At 48.3% G+C, this 16,799-nt stretch overlaps 1 protein-coding gene across 4 annotated transcripts in view; it reads left to right on the top strand.

Annotated features, from left to right (window-relative positions):
• Positions 1-16,799, top strand: part of RNF220 (ring finger protein 220) — a 225,565-nt gene extending 208,766 nt beyond the window's left edge. For all 4 annotated transcript variants that reach the window (XM_064455249.1, XM_064455251.1, XM_064455250.1 and 1 more), the window contains 3 exons: positions 2,727-2,835; positions 3,955-4,029; positions 13,636-16,799. In XM_064455249.1, the coding sequence (XP_064311319.1) occupies positions 2,727-2,835; positions 3,955-4,029; positions 13,636-13,707 (256 nt within the window). In that variant the 3' untranslated portion in view covers positions 13,708-16,799. The remainder of the gene's footprint in view (positions 1-2,726; positions 2,836-3,954; positions 4,030-13,635) is intronic.

The raw sequence follows: 16,799 nt of genomic DNA, 5'->3' as shown, positions 1-16,799 counted from the left end.
CGGCACTATTCTGTGCATCAGGATTTGTCTTGAGAGCATGCTTGGCAGGGAGAATGTGAAGTTTAAAGTCTGTCACAGCTGAGCTTTGATCAGTGCTGGGAGATATTGCAGTGGCTAAAGCTCCCTCCCTTACCAATGCACCCCAGTCTTGTTAATAAATGTATATTTAACAATGTCTGGAGCGTATGAAGTGATAATAACTAAATCAATACCTCCCACATTGATTGTCCAGGATCCCTACAGCGTGACGCACGCAGCGGTGCGGTAATTTTCCAGCTAACTAGCACCCTGATCTACAGCCCTCCTATTGATTGGCCATTGTATCAGGCAGCCTCTGAGCATTATTGCTTATACCTCTATTCAGCCTCCTTTTCTGATTCATTCGTTTATTACTGGACAGGTGCGATTATCTCAGAGACTTTCCGAATTGGCCGATGGGGGTCAGCCATTTAGACTTCTATAAACAAGCCATTTTCTATCTCCTCTAGTTGTTGCAGAGGCAAATTTTTCCTTTTCAAGCTTTGACTGTTATTGGGCTGGAACTGGGGATGGATTGGCCTTTGCTTGGATCTGCTCGAGGATTCCACTTTTCCCGTTGCTTGCTGAGTTGTCTGCCCTTCGGAGAAGGACAGGTGGCTCCATGGATAGTAATAGGAGAATTTAGTAATGGTTGAGGTTCTGCTTGCCACTCATTTTGGGCAGGAGCCACACTCACTACCTTTTAAAACTCCAGTGCCCTTATGCACTCAGGAAGGAGAAATGAATTCCAGAAAGTCAAATCCAACTGCAGCCTTCATCTAACGTCAGCTTCTTGATGGGCCAGACTGGAAGGGAAACAATTTTCTCATCTGACAGTAATCTTCAAATAAATAATTCTGTTTCTTCCTTGGATAAAACTAACATCTTTCCAGTCATTCTTTGAAAACACTAACAACTGTCCTTGAGGGTGAGAACCCAAACTGGGAGATTATAATAATTTATACCAAAGAGCAGGAGCAAGTGGGTGGTTTACAGTGGGGAGAGCTGTCTCCTACTGAAGCTCTTTCATTTTGCTCCAAAGAATATTTATTGATACCAAGACTTGAATCCACAGTGTCCCTGTCCCCAGGCAGACCTTACCCACTAGGCTATCATGTGTTTCTTTGCCTTTTTTGCAGTTTTAAAACTGTTACCATTTCCTAGCAACTGTCATTTGCAATGAATCTCTTTCTGATGAAGGTCTCTCCTCGATTAGCTCATGCAGAGTGTCTGATCTGTACAAAGGCAGGAGTGAAGCTGGAGGAGCTTTGTAACACTGGTACTTAACCATATGCACTCCTGCAGCTCCAGTTTCTTCTGAAGTGTCATAATTAGAAAAATCACTCAAGATCTTTTTGACTAGCTCTGTTTCCAGAGCCTTGGGAAAAGCCAGCAGAATCACCTCATGGGAGATACCTCAGGGCCTTCCCTGCGTGCCAACGACAAGTGACTAATGAACAAAGGAGCAAGTGTGGGAGTGCTGAGATTGCAGCTCACTTTATCGGTTGTAGTAATTCTGCTAGAGCCATGTTATCGCCACCTGTTGATTGCAACTCACTTTATTGGTTGTAGTAATTCCACTAGACCCATGTTTTAGCCATCTGTTGATGAATCGTCCCCTAAAAAGATAGAACACGAAGGTGCCACTGTGGGTTATGTCGTGACTGATGCAGCTTCTGGTGGCGAGGTACTCTTCAGGTTCTTTGGAGCTTGAATCTGCTTGGACAGGCCTAAAATTCACTGACATACATGAAAATTGCTCTTTCATTTTGTTTTTTTCACAAGACTGAAAGCCTTAATGTCAATGCAGTACTCTAAACCTTTTCTGGGGAATGCTTGAGGGCCCCTCCCTATGCCTGCATTGTGTAGAAATCGGGTTTTGCAGCATGCTGGAGTGACACATCCTTGTCTATAATGCTCCCTGCATCTCATTTGCTAAGCATTGCTGTCTGCCCTTGCTTTTAGGTTGGCAAGTTGCTCTTTTCACCAGCCTCGCAGAACCGTGAAAATACACTTGCCTGCCCTCAGCACAGTGCCTCTGTGACAAAAGAGATAATGCTGCCCATCAAAAATGACCCTAGGAAATGGGAAAGCAGAGATTGTAAAGCTGCTTTTATAGCCACCCTGTTGGCACAGTGTCCGTAGCTCTTGGTTTCTTCTTTTTTTCAGTATTAGAACCCAAAAAGCTAGGAGTTTCTTTAATATAAAAACATTGTGTTGATCCTGTGTAATGAGCTGATTCTGTTTCACAAGGTTGGTGGCCAGCAAAGACCTCCATCACCTGAGGGGAAGAGCAGCTCCTATTGCCCACAGAAAGTTATCTCACCAGCTTTAGAGCAACATACAGAACTTTGTCTAAAGCATTTGGTCCTAAGGAATCTCTTAAGGGTGGCAAAAGAAGAGACAGAACTACAAACAAACAAAAAAAATCTGTTCTTTAAATGTCCGCGTCTTGCAGAAGCTTGCTCTGAATGAAGTTGGCAACGCCAGCCCTGTCGTGTTCTGTCATGCTGTGTTTGGAAGTGTTCAGTAGGACACCTCAAAGAATTCAAACTGGGCTTTTCAGTATTTTTTCTTCACCCCACGTTGAATGTACTGGTTCAAATGTTGCCATTTCCTGTGTGGTACCTGCCTTGGGATCCTTTTTCACCCAAACTCTTAACAATCTTGTGTGCTCAGTGATGCTCACTCTCCATCATCTTTTGCAGAATTACAGAAGACTCTGCAGTGACAACATTTGAAGCGTTAAAGGCTCGTGTCCGTGAGTTAGAAAGGCAGCTTTCCCGTGGGGACCGCTATAAATGTCTCATTTGCATGGTGAGTAGCACTCCACTTGTGGTAATGAATCAGAAATGTCTTGGTGCCTTTGCCGAGGAGGGGAGAAGTTTTTTCCCTTTTTTGGGTGGAGTGGGGGAACGAATTACACGAATTAGCCTTCCAAATGAAGGTGCTAGGTCTTTTTAGCAACTGTATGTATTACATTGTTCCGCTGGTATGTGGAGCTGTCCATCTGTATCAGGGCAAGCCCCCAACTTCAGAAGACTTTCAGTCTTCCTGTAGAAGACTCCCAAATACCAGCATCCTCTTCCTGCATGTGCAGATTTACATACATAGGAGAGAGCAGAATCTGTGATCTGAGCCGCGCCGTACGATTTGGGAACAGGAATGTTGTCTGAGCATTTAAAAGTTGTCGGTGTCTGCTCTGTGGTGATGCTGAGGCCTTCTTAAAGAAGGGCAGCAGCTCCCTCTGATGGTCTGAGCCTGCAGAGCTTTGCATCTCCTGCTGGGTTTTTATTCTGGTGACAGCAGGAGAAAATTCTGCTTGGCGAAGGGCTCCCTCTGCAACTTCAGCTTGATTCATGGTGCTCGCTTTCCCAGCTCACGACCTGAATGTATGGGGGTGCAGTCCCCATCTCTTCTCCCACAGAAGGGACGACAGCTTGCTGCTGATTTCCAGAGGTTATTAGCAATGATAAAAAATACTCAAGAGAAGGCATGTCTGCTGAAATAGCAGCAGCATTCTTGGGATGTAGTTAAGCTGTTCCTGCAGGGCTAGGAGATGTGATAAGGGTTAATCTTACCCTGTCACTGCTTTTGGTATGATCTGGTGACCCTTCTGATGGGAATAATAGCAGGTGGCCAAGGCAACTTCAGATGGTCCTGCGATAACTGTGCTGAGCCAGGTCACCACTTAAGTGGATTATGGGCTTCCAACAGGAGTTCTGGGAAGCCAGAAGAATGGACTGCAGAGACTTTCTGCCTCTACTGCACAAACATTGCAAAAATACAAACTTAAATATTATGCAAGCTTTTTTTTTTATTTAATACAAAATACAAGGCAGTGTTACCCACAAAGAAGGGTGTTGTGATGGGGTTGGGAGCAAAGAATCAGTAGATCCCTGCTATGGAAATAACCTGTTTGCTTCTTCTCCTCAGGACTCCTACACAATGCCCCTGACTTCCATTCAGTGCTGGCATGTGCACTGTGAAGAATGCTGGCTGCGGACTCTGGTGAGGCTCTTGGCTACTTTCTTGTTGACTTATAGACTTTTTCCTCTCTTCTGGGATACTTTATTTAAATCACCACGGGAAAGGTGCTTTTTGCTTTATTTTAAACAATATGAGTGCCGTGCATGCAGACTTCCCAAGCCTTGCTGTTTAACAACCCGCTCTAGCTTTGACTTGAGTGAGTTTTGTCTGAGTCGTCGTGACCAAAGTGCGGTCCTGCCCCTTGCTTGCTCCTCTGCTGCTGTGGGGACAGGCATTGCTCTTGTAAGAGCTCTGTGCTGGGGACAGCCTTGCCTTAGAGTAATTTCCTGTGGGACATCCGTGCAGAGAGGTACAGCCATGAGAGTGGAGGCCAAATCCACTGAGATTCGTGGAATGGGTAGCTTCTGAGAAACCTAATATTCCCCTGAAGCAAAGAGAATCATCTTCAGGATAGATGATGTGGAAGGGAGCTTTTATGAATATGAATCTATATTTTTCAGATTATTTGAAATAGCACTGTGCCGTTTTCAAGCATATGCCATTCTGTTTGGAAGATTGGGGACTACCTTGAAAATTGAATAGGTGACCCAATGCAGTAAATTTATACGTGTATTAAAGGACATCAGGATAAAATTCAAGGTGTTATTAAATAAAGTGTTTTCCTTTCCTTTGTTAAAACTGTGGGCTTTATAATCAGCCTTTCAACTCCCCTGTGCAGCTGATTTTCAAGCTTGCTTTTTATTCATGTGGGGGAGTGGAAAATACTTATGCTTTCTAGTTCTCTTGCGAGCAAGATGATACAGTGTTGGGTTGCAAGCAATGTAAGGGAATGCCACTCCTAAAAACTGTTCCTGTAAGGCATTACAAAATCTACTTTATAGAACACGTTGTGCGCTTGGAATTACGATTAAGCTGATCATGCTCCATTAAATTCTGCCTTTTAAAAGTCTTGTCCCAGAAAAGTTACCAGGACGGTGAAGTGCCTGTGGGCTTGAGTACTAATAGCAACTCAATAACTTGGCTATCCCTTGGGCTGTATTTTATAGCTCTTCAGCTACACCCCGTCACTGTTTAGATTACACAAGCTTTTGTAAACATTTTAGCAGCATGTTATAAAAGACACATATGTGGGTACATAGCTGTGAGATGTTTGGATGAATGAGTGCTCTGCCACCTTTGCTAAGTGGAGAGTAATCTTGTCCTTCAGCAGTGTGACAAGCAGAGGATAAAACACTAATTTCTTTTTCATTTTCTTTACTCTGAAGTCTTTGTCCTCTTCTCCTCCCAGCAGCCTCAAATCATCTTCTAAATCTGTGGCACTGATTTCAGGCTATTCTTAGGCTCAGCAGCAACTTAGTTCAACTTCAGTCAGGCACCTTTGTTTCATGTGCAGCGGTCACGGCTGCTCATAAGGACTGGGAAATCCCACTCTAGCTGCTCAGGGGTTGGCATTTACCCTTGGAGAGGGGGAGCCATCTCCCCTGTAGATACCCGTGAGGAAGGTGGGAATCAAGCTGGCTGTGTGCTATTGCACATGGCTCTTCTGCCAACTGGGCAGGCGGGGTGGGAATAGTCCAGCAAGACATCATATTAGGACTTGGCACTTGCGTAGGGGAAGCAATTAATAAGTGGCTACTCATGTGTTCCCCAGTCTTAGCCTCTCCCTGCAGCCCCCAATTTATTAAACCAGGACTTTTCACAAGGCATACTTGCACTCCTTCTCCCGTCTCAAAAAAAATCTCCCAGCCTGTGTTCGCATGTTTCTAATGTAACCATTAAAATGTAGCCCGAAGACAGCAATAAAAACCCTGGAACGCCTTGGTGCTTTTGTGTCTTGATCAAAGTCAATGTGTGTAATCTCGTTAAGACTGCCCTCCTTCCCCCTCCTTTTTTTATGAATTTAATGGCATACAGCAGCTGGGCTCAGTGTTTAATGCTCACCAACCTGCATTGTTCTAATTAAGGTATCTCCTTTTATTTTGGGCACAAAAGAGACTCTTGTTTTTTTAACAAGCGAGGAGCTGTGGGATAGTGTGTGTAATAATCGCTGCTGTTACCTTTCCCTGGGTATAAAGCTGGCTCCCCAGTGGGGGCAGGAGGAGGGAGCCTGCGCGTGCAGCACACATGGAAAGACTCGGCTGGGGGAGAGGGGCAACGTTTTTCTTCTGTTGTGCAATAAACAATTTGTTGGAGTTAATAGGAGTTGGGGCGGGCAGGTTGTGTCAGGCTTCCGGCCCCTTTTGAACATTCTGGAGATCTGCCATCCCTGCTGGTGAAAAGTCCCTTTTCTCCTGTGCGCCTGTGGTTTATATGCCCAGCCGAGATCTAATATTAAATTAGAGTGTGAGTGTGTTTGTGTGAGAGGGAGGGAGGACTGTGTCTTGAACAAGGCCTTGGAACCAAAGGCTCAGAGTGCCAGGGAGCACTTCTAAACCTTTGCAAGCTATTGAAGATGGTGAAATTTGGTGTTTACGTCTATGGACCAGAGGAGGTTAAGTGGTTTTTAAAAGGTTTAAACATTTTCTAGGATATGATGCTACAATGATGTGAGCATCTCTAGTATCCTCTGATTTGCATGGTGTCTAGGGCACTGATGAGGATTGGATCTTTAAAGCACTTAGGCTTTCTGAAAATATAATTTTTGAACTTCTGGCTCTTGAAGTCCAATTCCAAATTATAACTGTTCTGTTGCTAGGGGAGAGGTGGAGACATTTTTAACCACCAACTCTACAAATGACTGCTGGGCTGTCTATCTTAGGTACTGTTATACTAGAGCTCAATGCATCAAACCAGCTCCAAGTTCTGGGGATGAAGTATCTACTGGAGCAGTATCCCTCTCTATCTCCTTAACATGAAGGAAAGGCTGGGGGCACTGAAAGGGACCCTGCAGATGGCTTAAGAGAACAGAGATCATGGTGCTCACCGAGTTAGCCAGCACCTCAGTGCCAGTAGAAACTGCTTGGTTAGATGGTCCTCCTCAGAGTGGCCATGGAGAAAGGGAGGAACCAGCCCTTCACTCAGTGTCAGGCCACGAGTCAGTGGTTTTCTCTCCTTCCACTTGCTCGGTGAGCAGCACCAGTCTGCCGTGGGCTGTGGTCGTTGTGCTGTGTGCTGCATATGCTGTGGGCAGCTATGCGGTTGTAGGCCCAACAGGAATGGAGGCAGGGAGAGGGATACAAAAATGTGTTGCTTGATGGCATGTGATTGTGCCTGGTTTCCCAGGAAATCATATTACCTGTTTTGTCTGCTGGGTTTGTATTGCTGTGTCAAACCACGCCTTTGAGCTTGCTGCTCCCTGCTTGCTGGTTGTCTGGGGCACTCAACGCAGTGACATTTTTCATTCCTCCATCCTGCTTGCTAGTTGGTATCTTCAAGTTATGCAGCAACTAGGACACTAGCCTGGAGTGACTTCCCAGCAATCCCTTTTGGAAACCCCTGAAAACACGTGCAGGTTCTTCAAAGACAGGAGGGGAAATGGAGTTGCAGGAGGGAGGCTTAGTCTGGGTAGCAGGAGGTGGGGTTCATTTCCCTGAATGTTGACTCTCCTCATGGCAGGTGTCCATCCTCAGCTGGTTGGTGGAGTGCACCCCTGGGTGATGGGGCATGAATCTCCCTCTCTGGAAGAGGTTTGTCTGCCCCTTCTCTATCCTTCCCCATTAACTGAGAGGGACTCTACAGCTACTAGTGGGTGAGGTTCGTATTTTCCTTCTCTGGGGAAGAGTGCTCTGACAGTAAAGAATAGCATTCTGCTGCAGTGCTTCGCTGGGGAGGTGTGGAGCCTCCATCCTTGGAGGTTTGTGAGAACAGGTTTGAATGCGTGTCAATCAGCAGTAATTCAGGTTGAAGAGATCTTGCTGGGGGAATGGGTTGGTGAGTCTTGATGGCCCTCTGAGCTATGGTTCTGTGAACTCCAAAACCCTGTTATCCTTCCTTATGAAATAAATGGAGTTAAAAGCTAAGTCAGGTGATTTTTTGCCGGTGATGGAGCTGTTGGTGGGTGCAGGGGCTGAAAGAGGGCAGGTTTATTTGAGCAGGTGCAGTTTGCTGAGTTTCCCCCATTGCCTGTACAGCCAGATCTAGTATTTCCTATATGTATTTGCTGACCCCAGGCTTGTACTTGGCTGTCTTGGGCTTATTTGAAAATGACAACTGCAAGAGCAGGAAAAAATCACTTCTAAAAAGCCTTCTTCATCACAGAATATGCTTCCAGGGGATCCATCAATACTTATGTATGCTCTGCAGTTGACACATTTGTGTCTTTGGTAGATTACACTACTATGTTCTTAGCCTTGTCGCTTTTTCTAGGCTATAATACTGTATATCGCATGTGGTCTGGAGTATTTTTGTAAGAAATAGTGCAGATACAGAGCAATCCTTCTGGGTGATTTCTTAGTGCTTCCAGCAGCATAGGAACCTCCTGAGTCAGCAGCTGTATGGAGGATGCTGCGCGTGATCCTTCGTGATTTTCCTATCTGCCATGAGGTCGTCTGGTTATTTATTAACATCTTTCAGCTTTGGCCTCCAATAACCTGTGGGAGTGAGCTCCACCCTTTGAGGAGGCTCGGTGAAAAAGATGGCTCTCCTGATTTCTTTAACCCCATTACCTACCACCGGAGGTACCCCACAACAGCAGTTGTGAATGGCTGTCTCTGGTAATTAGCCTTTGCAGAGAAGAAGCTGCCACTTCATGTGCAGGCATGGGGAGAGAGGGTTGTCACCTTGGTTGAGAATTGGATCTTGGAGTTCCTCTCCTGGCAGAAGCTGGTTGTTGGTTTGGGTCCCTCCTGTCATCTCTCTGTCTTAGTTTTCCTTCCTATGAAATGGGCAAGCTTTGAGCCCAGGTTTGATGGTGGCACTGTATAGGCAAAGTTGCTCTGTGTGTGCACGTGTCTCTTTATTCTCTGTGCCTGGTAGCATATTCTGCTTGGAAATTGCCCATTTTTAGACCCACAGGACAGCAGGAAGTGCCTAAATCCTTCCTTTTGAGTTTTCTTGCTTTAGCCAATTTACAGCAGACGTCACACCATTTTTTTTTTAAGAGGCAACTTTAAGACAAAATACTCCCAATCCTTCCTGGCACCATGTGAGCCCTAACGACTTCTCAACATCTCAGCTCTCGTTAATGTATTTTTCAAACTACTACCCCAAGTGATTAGCCTGTATTGTGGATCAATCACTTGCCAAATTTTAATTAAGAAAGGAGGAGAAAAAATAAACTCCATCCTGGTTCCAGCCCCTTTTCTTTGCTTTGTAACAGCCCTGGAGCAAACTTCTTGCAGCACGGTTTTATAAACCCCTCAAAACTGGGGTTTATAATGGAAAAGCTGAGGTGGCCTTTACTCTAGCACACGCAGCTATAACACATCAAGGCTTTTCCATGAAGCTATGATGAAAGGAGCAGAAGGACCTGGAAAAAAAAGAAAGAAAGAAATGGCCGACAGGTGGGACTTATTATTCCACAGCATTTTTATTTCAAGGGAAAAGTTTAGTAACCCCAGCTGGCAGGTGAGCAGTGGGGGAGCAAATGCTTTTTCATTGTGCCTGTGCCAACATGTGTGTGTGTACAAGCTTATGTGCCTCTCTACCAGAGAGGAGAGCTTAAATGCTAGTGCCAATAAATGTTGTACACCTACACTGAAAAGTCAGATGTAAGGAGCAAGGTTCTAAGCAATTTCAGTCTAAAAAAGAAAAAAATCAGGACTTAGTTCTGAATTTAACACACATGCTGATGTGTGCAGAGGATGACAGTTTTATTTAAAAAAAAAAAAAAAAAAAGAGGAAAAAGGCTTCCCCAAGGGTCCAAAGTCATTATTTTTGCTTGAACTGTTTAATACCAAGCATAAGTACTAGGGAGACCCAGAGACCTGGGCGCGGCGTGCCACATGCAGTCAGCCTGAGCAGCATTCAGGCCTGGCTGCTGAAGGTCTCTAAGATGCCATTGTTCCCTCCAATGTACCCAGGCTTCAGAGCTCAAGATGAGCTGCCCTCCCCACATGCAGGTGAAGCAACATCTACCACTGCCCTAAATGAATCTGCAGTCACGTAGCTTTTGCAGAAAACGAGTCAAGCTACATGTGTTTGGGTTCTACCTTCTGCTGTGGTCAAAAACTTGGCCCTGGCTGCCCATGTGCAGCTCTGAGCCTTAGGTGGGGAGAGTGGATCCCTGCCCAAAAATGTCAGCATGTGGTGCAGAAAGCGTATCTCTGGGACAGAGATCCTGGGGTCTGTCAGTTCCCTTTCCCTGTGGTGTGAAAGAATTGCATACCTAACCTTGCTTTGCCATGGAAGAGAGGAACAAAGCTGCAGTCGGTCTAATCAGGCTTTTTCTGCCATCCTGTGGGCTAAGCATGGAGGACTTGTGCTTACAGCTAGCGCCTGCACTGCCTTTGGGAGGACCTGGGCAGTGTGGCTTTCCAGGGAATCTCTCCATGTGAAATTTCCCACAAGCTGTCTAGTCTGTGTTAGTGAGGTTACCCTTGCTACGGGATCACACAATCTGCCTGGAGCTGCCTCAGTCCACCTCCAAATCCCAGAACAGAGTACGAGATGCAAGACAGTGAGATGGCAGAAGCAGTAGTTTGCTTTTAGCAAGCATGAACTCAAGGGAGTTCAGTGCTCCTCTCCACCCATGTACAGCCAAGCATCTCCAACTTCAGCAGAGCTAAAAGAAAATAGCTGCTGAAATGCTGCTCAGCATTGCTGCACAGGAGCACTGAGGAATAGAGGGGACATGGGTTTAGGTGGCAGCAAGCACTTTCCTTCATCCTTCATCCCAGACTGAAGGCAGGCTGAGGCATTTGGTGGGTCAGGGGACTGGTCTTGCAAAAGGTACCTCTCCCTGATGGATTGTCCAGAGAGGCAGAAGCTCTGGGTACTCAGTTGGGTGCTTTTTTGCCACCTGCCAATAAGCTGTGCGTGCAGTAGTCACATCTGGAATGCCTTAAAGTCCCTGTGCACGCTTGTGTTCTGCTTGTCAGGGCACACAGGAAAGCTTGAATGGGCAGCTGCCAACTGCTGCCTCTCTGACAACATGCTGTAAATTAATTCCTCTAGCACCTCTGTGACACTTCCTCTGACACCCTACAGCTGCAAAGATGATGCCAAGAGGCCAACCAGATGCAACAAGCACCTGAGGGCCAAGGAGCTGCATGATGATGCAGGCCTGAGCAGGGACTCAACTGAAACAGGCTGTTTTGTGGCATTTACATCCAGATTAGTGAGCCTTGGCAGTGCTGCTATGTAGCCCATCCCACACTAGCTTTAAAGGTGGCAGAAGGGGCAGATATTTAGATTTTTCTCTCCTACCTGTCCTGACTGCTGCAGGAAGTTTTTACTGGGACATGCAGGGTTAGAGCTTGTGCTTTTCTGATGCTGGAGATCCAAAGCTCTGGTCCTGAGCACAAGTGAAGGGGCATGTTATATAAACAGGCTCTGATAAAGTCCAGTGCACTCGCTCTTTGATTTCATCAAGGTCTTAAGCCTTTCCTTTCAGTTGTGGTTTGTGCTTGCCCTTCCTGGAATCCAGCACGCCAAGTCCGCTCTGTGAAGAGTGGTGCGTGGGGCTGCCCGATGGGTTGCACAGGCACGGTGAGATGGTCCCTGCCCCAGAACACTGAAAGTCTAAATGGACACAGTAGTTAGAGAGGGTGTAAGTCGAGTCCCAGGCAGCTAGAAGGACGTGCCCACAGGCATCAGCACCAGAACTAGATGCACCGTCCAGACCAGCAGTGGTCTGTCCCACTGCCAGTCTGTCAGTCACCCTGAGTGATGTCCAGAGTGTGTTGGGTGTCTGTTACGTGTTTCATTCAACTCTTGTTCAATAGGACTTTGTGTGTGGCTGTTCTAGCTCTCAGGTGCAAGTGCCTGTGGCTCCCACATGCATCAGGGCAGCAGCTCAGCCGCTAGCAGCAAGGGGTATATAGTGGGAGCCTGATTGCTCAGAAGTCCAAAGCTCAGGGAACAGCAAGCGTGCAAAGTCCATATGTGCCAGGAATAATGTGCACTGGGAGCAGGGAGGGGGCTGGTTCGAGGCTGGTCTGCAGGGGCTTTTTGCAGAGCAAACATGACTGGCACCTCTTTGGAGTGGCATCCCTGTGGATTACTTGCACCTGTGTAAACTTTCTGTACCTGGGCCTCTCCTCCAGATTCTTCTTAGTCCAGGGACCTTCCAGGGGAGAAAACCCCTCTCCTCTCTCTGCATGTGTTGTCAAAAAGCAGAAAGGACCTTTTCTAAGGATGCTTGCCTTTTGTAAGCAGCAGTGCCAGCTCCTCTGCCAGTGTCCTGAATCATTTAGTACATCTGTCACAGCTAGGGATGTCCCTAAATGCAGGTAGCAGTACCGAAGCAGTGTGGCAGGCTACGGTCCTGCCCTGCCACTCAGTCCGTATCCTGCAAGCTGTTGTGTTCGCTGCTGCAGGTACTGAAACAAGCCCTGCTAAGGGAGAGCAGCAGCAGCACTGAACTGAAGGACTTCAGTTCTGCCAGCAAGCCCTGTGCAAGCCAGCAGGCTCATGCACGGCATGGTGCATCCCTGATTGCTCACTTGTCATGCTGAACGCTGGGCGTTAGCTGCTGGAAGGGCCTGTCTGACAGCAGTGAGCAAAACTTGGGGTGCTCGGACAGAGCCTGTGCCCAGTTCTGTGCAGCAGGAGGTTGTGTTGAGGCTGTGGTCTGTGTTGAAAGCCAGGGCATCCCAGTTTCCTGCGCTGCTGCTGCTGTAGACGGGCGGCTGCCTCGCAGTAGAGCCATCTTTCTGTCATTTTTCCCATCAACTGGCTGTCACATCTGCCAATCTAATGATGACCGTCTTAGCTTGACCCCAAATCTGAAGCTTATTAACACCCTCTTGCTGTCAGGCTTGGTGACAGATGGCACATCAGCCCTTGTTTTATTTCATGTAGTGTTCAGGTTGGCCACCCATTACCTCTCCCCAGTTCGCAGTTTACCAGTTGCAGCTCACCTTGTCAGAACAAACTCATCTCCACAGCATCTCTGTGAGCTGGGGGAGGACAGGACAAGGTTTTCCTTCATGCGAGCAGTGCTGGGACTTCCACAGGATGGCCAAGGCAGTCCCCCAGCATGCTTCCCTGAAAGGGATGGTCCAACCCCACCATGAACTGGTTCAGTCATCCCAGCTGAAAATTGTACTTGTTCTGGCTGGGTTGGTTTTCTGCCTGCTCGGTGACCTGAACTGTCTCATCGGGGGCTGCAGGTGAGCAAGGGACGCGGAAAGGAGCAGGTCTGCCCGGTAGCCAGCAATGACGGTGCAGTGGGATGGGGTGCTCAGGCCAATCCATCTGCAGAGACTCCTCTCCCCGGAGCTGCTGAGTTTGGTGACGTGTCTTGGCTCTGGGTTTCAGCCCCCTGCAGAGCTCCTGCCTCCAGCTCTCCTGCCCAGCCGCCTCTTGCCCGGGACTGGAATGGGGCAAGGGTCTTGCAGGGCAGGCAAGGAAGGTGTTGGGGCTCCCCTTTCTGTTGGGAGGGCATGGCCCTGCCTGGAGGGGAAGGAGGGTGGCCTTGCTCCCCCTGCTCCTGTGCTGCTCCCCGTGAGGTCCCAGACCATGGGCAGCGTCATGCGAGTTGTCCTCCTTCACACTCTGACTGTTCATCTCATCTGCCGGTTGCAGGGTGCCAAGAAGCTCTGTCCCCAGTGTAACACCATCACGTCTCCTGGAGACCTTCGGCGCATCTACTTATGAAGGACCCAGCGGGAGGGCGGGACCCAGCTACTCGGCTTAGCTCATCACACCAAGGGGGAGAAGAACGACAGCAACAAAAAAAAAAAGACGTTTTAAAATTTAAAAACAAAAACAAACCAGAGACTCCAGACACGGACTCGAGGATACAGGAGCAGTGGGGAGCCTCGGCTCCCAGGTCCCGCGCGTCGAGGCCTCCTTCAGCATCTGCAGCGGGCAAAACCAAACCCTTTGTTGTGAAGCCCCCGTTTTTTAAAACCAGTATTCCCCATCCACCCGTTCCCTGGAGCTGGCTTTGCATCGCGGATGGCTCGTGAGCCCTCCTTTGGACTGTGTTGGTGACCACTCTGCCCCCAGGAGACTGGGGAAGGGACCCTTGACAGAAAGATGTTAAATAACCTGTAACTTGTGTTCTTTGTTCAGTTTTTTTGTTTTGTTTTTATTTGTTTCGGTTTGGTTTTTGGTTTGGTTCTGTTTTGGTTTTTTGTGGTGTTCTAGTGATAAAAAAAGGTTTAAAGAAAAAAAAACCCACACCCAGGCAGAAATGAAGCACATGTAATATAGATTATATATGTTTACAATGTTGTGTATAAATGGGATAGACTCAAACATTACATACTAATAAGTTTCCCTTTCTTTTTTTTTGGGTTGTATTTTTTTTTAAAGAAGAAAAAAAAATGAGCAGAGAACATTAAACCCATATTTTTCTTGGTTCAGCAAAGTTTTGGCATTAAAGTCATTAGTTTAAAAAAAGTATATATATACATATATATAATATAAATGGTTTAATGTTCTGTGGTGTATATTTCCTCATTCAGATATGAAGTTAACAGCTTTTAGTAATGGCTGTAGCATTGCCCATAACTTACAGAACTTATGGGGAGTAGAGGAGGTGGATTTTTGTCATTAGTTGTAGCTAATGGGGCTATTTATAATAGAATCGTTATCCCTGGAAAGACACGGCTTTTAGCTCCTTGCCGGGGGACCGGGCAGGGCGGGGGGATCTGGCTCAGCCCCCTTTGCCATTCCCAGCTGGGGAAGGGGCAAACGGTGCGGAACTGGAGTGAGGCAGCCTGCCAGAGCGCTGCCCTCTCCCCTGGCCGGGAGCCCCTGCTCGAGGGTCTGGCTGACCCCCTCATGCCTCCTCCAAGGCTGTAGCCCCTTCCCCTGCCCCTGCCTTGGTTTGCTTTCCTCCCCTCCAGGCAGCGTTTGCTGGCTGAGGGTGCCTGAGCTGCTCCCAGTGCCCGCTGCCCAGGCAGGGCGGCAGGGAGGCGGTGGGCGCAGGGAGGGACGCCGGGGGACAGGGTGGCCCTGCTGGTGGCTTTGCCCAGAGAGGCTCAGCCGGTTCCCTCATGGTGCTGGCCGCAGTGGGCACTGGCGCTGCCTGGCAGAGGCATCCGAGCCCTGCAGATCCAGCCCTGCCCCGCACCGGCTTCCCTCAGCTCCCGCTCTCCTGGAGCCTGCGTTTTGCAAAAGAGGTTTTGGCACTGGGGCAGAGACTGAGCCAGCCCTGTCTCGCCCCCCACAGGGCTGCAGGCTGCAGCAAGCAGAGGTGCTTCCAGCCAGAGGTTCCTCACAGCCCCAGCTTCTTCTATGCAGTCCCTCATGCTTGTCCCCGTCTCCCGTATCCTCAGCCTTAACCAAAGCTGCCATCTGGCCTGGTTTTTTTTGTTTTTTTTTCTTTTATTTTCAGGACCCAAGAAACAGATACTGATCCATTTCCCCAGGTGAATGCATGCCCTGTGTGCTGACTTCTCCCAGCCCCACACCGTGCAGCCTTCCCCCCAGCTCCTGGGCGGTCGTGGGGTGCCAGCTCCCCGAAGCCAGAAGATGGGGAAGTTCATCTCCCCTTGCTCCCACAGGGTCTTTCCAAGCAGATCCCACCTGGCAGCACAACGTGGCCGGGGCATTTTAAGAGAGTCTGGAAACAGCAGTGGATGAGGATTTTGGAGCTGTGGCTCCAGTGCTGCTGGGATGCTGGGGCCTTTCCAGGGAGGGAAGGGCTGGGGAGGCAGGATGCCTGAGGGGTGATGGTCCCATCACCACTTTTCTGCCCTAAGCTTGATGCTCCTTTGCAGTGAACAGCTGCCATCCTTGGCATCTCCTGAGTGATTTCAGAAGGATCCCACTGCACCCAAAAAAGACCAAAAACGCAAAACAAATTGAAGGAGCTGTGTTTTATCAGCATCTCAGCAAAAGGTGACAATTCCTAACTGAGAGTTTCCCAGGTCTCCAAGCTCAGCAGCATGGTGGCCTCTGACAGGACTGCAGCCGCCTTTGCTCAGGGGCACATCGCTGCAGAGCTCCCGGGGACCAAAGGAAACCGAGGCACCCCAGGAGTGTCCTGCCTCCCCGGGGAGGCTGCGGGCAGGGGAAGGGCTGCAGCAGTGGGCTGTCACTGCTGGGTAACCCTCTGGCCAGCAGCACCCGGGCAGGGGAAGGGTAGGCACACAGAACTTGGGTCTGGGTTTGTAAAGGGGGAAGAATTTGGGGGAGGTACAGCTGGGCTGCAAGTGCTACCCAGCTGGGGCTGCGATGTCCGGGTGCGGGCACTGGGGTCTCGGAGACGGATTTGGAGACTGTGCAGTGGGTGGGTTTGAGAGGCCGCTGGGAAGGGGGAGAGAGCAGGACCCCCTACCCCAGCCCTTCCTTGGAAATAGACCCCAGGAGAGAGCCAGGGTTTCTGGTGGGTGTTGTGGCCCAGCCGTGTGCTTTATGTACGTATGTGTAAAACCATATGTAACTAGTCATTGGTTCCTTGTTTTGGTTCTTTTTGGTTTATTATTTTTTAATTGTAAAGCCATCCCCTGTTTTCAAGAGGGGGGACTGCAGGGGGAAGGCTGGGGAGGGAGGCATCCCGGTTTGTAACACACATCTGCCGCTTCCCCGCTTCTGTAATGAGTTTAAATGATTTAAAAAAAAAGGAAAAAAAATTAAATATCGGAGTTACCTATCTTTGCCCAAAGAATCCCAGTTGCACAAAGCGATATTCCGGTGTGTCGATGATTGTGTGTCAGTGTATATTATACAAAGAGGTACTTGTCACTCCCGTTTGTAAACTACATTTGACATTAATTAAACAAGTATAAATCTTC

This window comes from Phalacrocorax carbo, chromosome 6, assembly GCF_963921805.1.
Source record: "Phalacrocorax carbo chromosome 6, bPhaCar2.1, whole genome shotgun sequence".
Classification (NCBI taxonomy): domain Eukaryota; kingdom Metazoa; phylum Chordata; class Aves; order Suliformes; family Phalacrocoracidae; genus Phalacrocorax; species Phalacrocorax carbo.
Note: the sequence above shows the minus strand (reverse complement) of the source record. Positions and strands in the feature narration are given on the sequence as shown.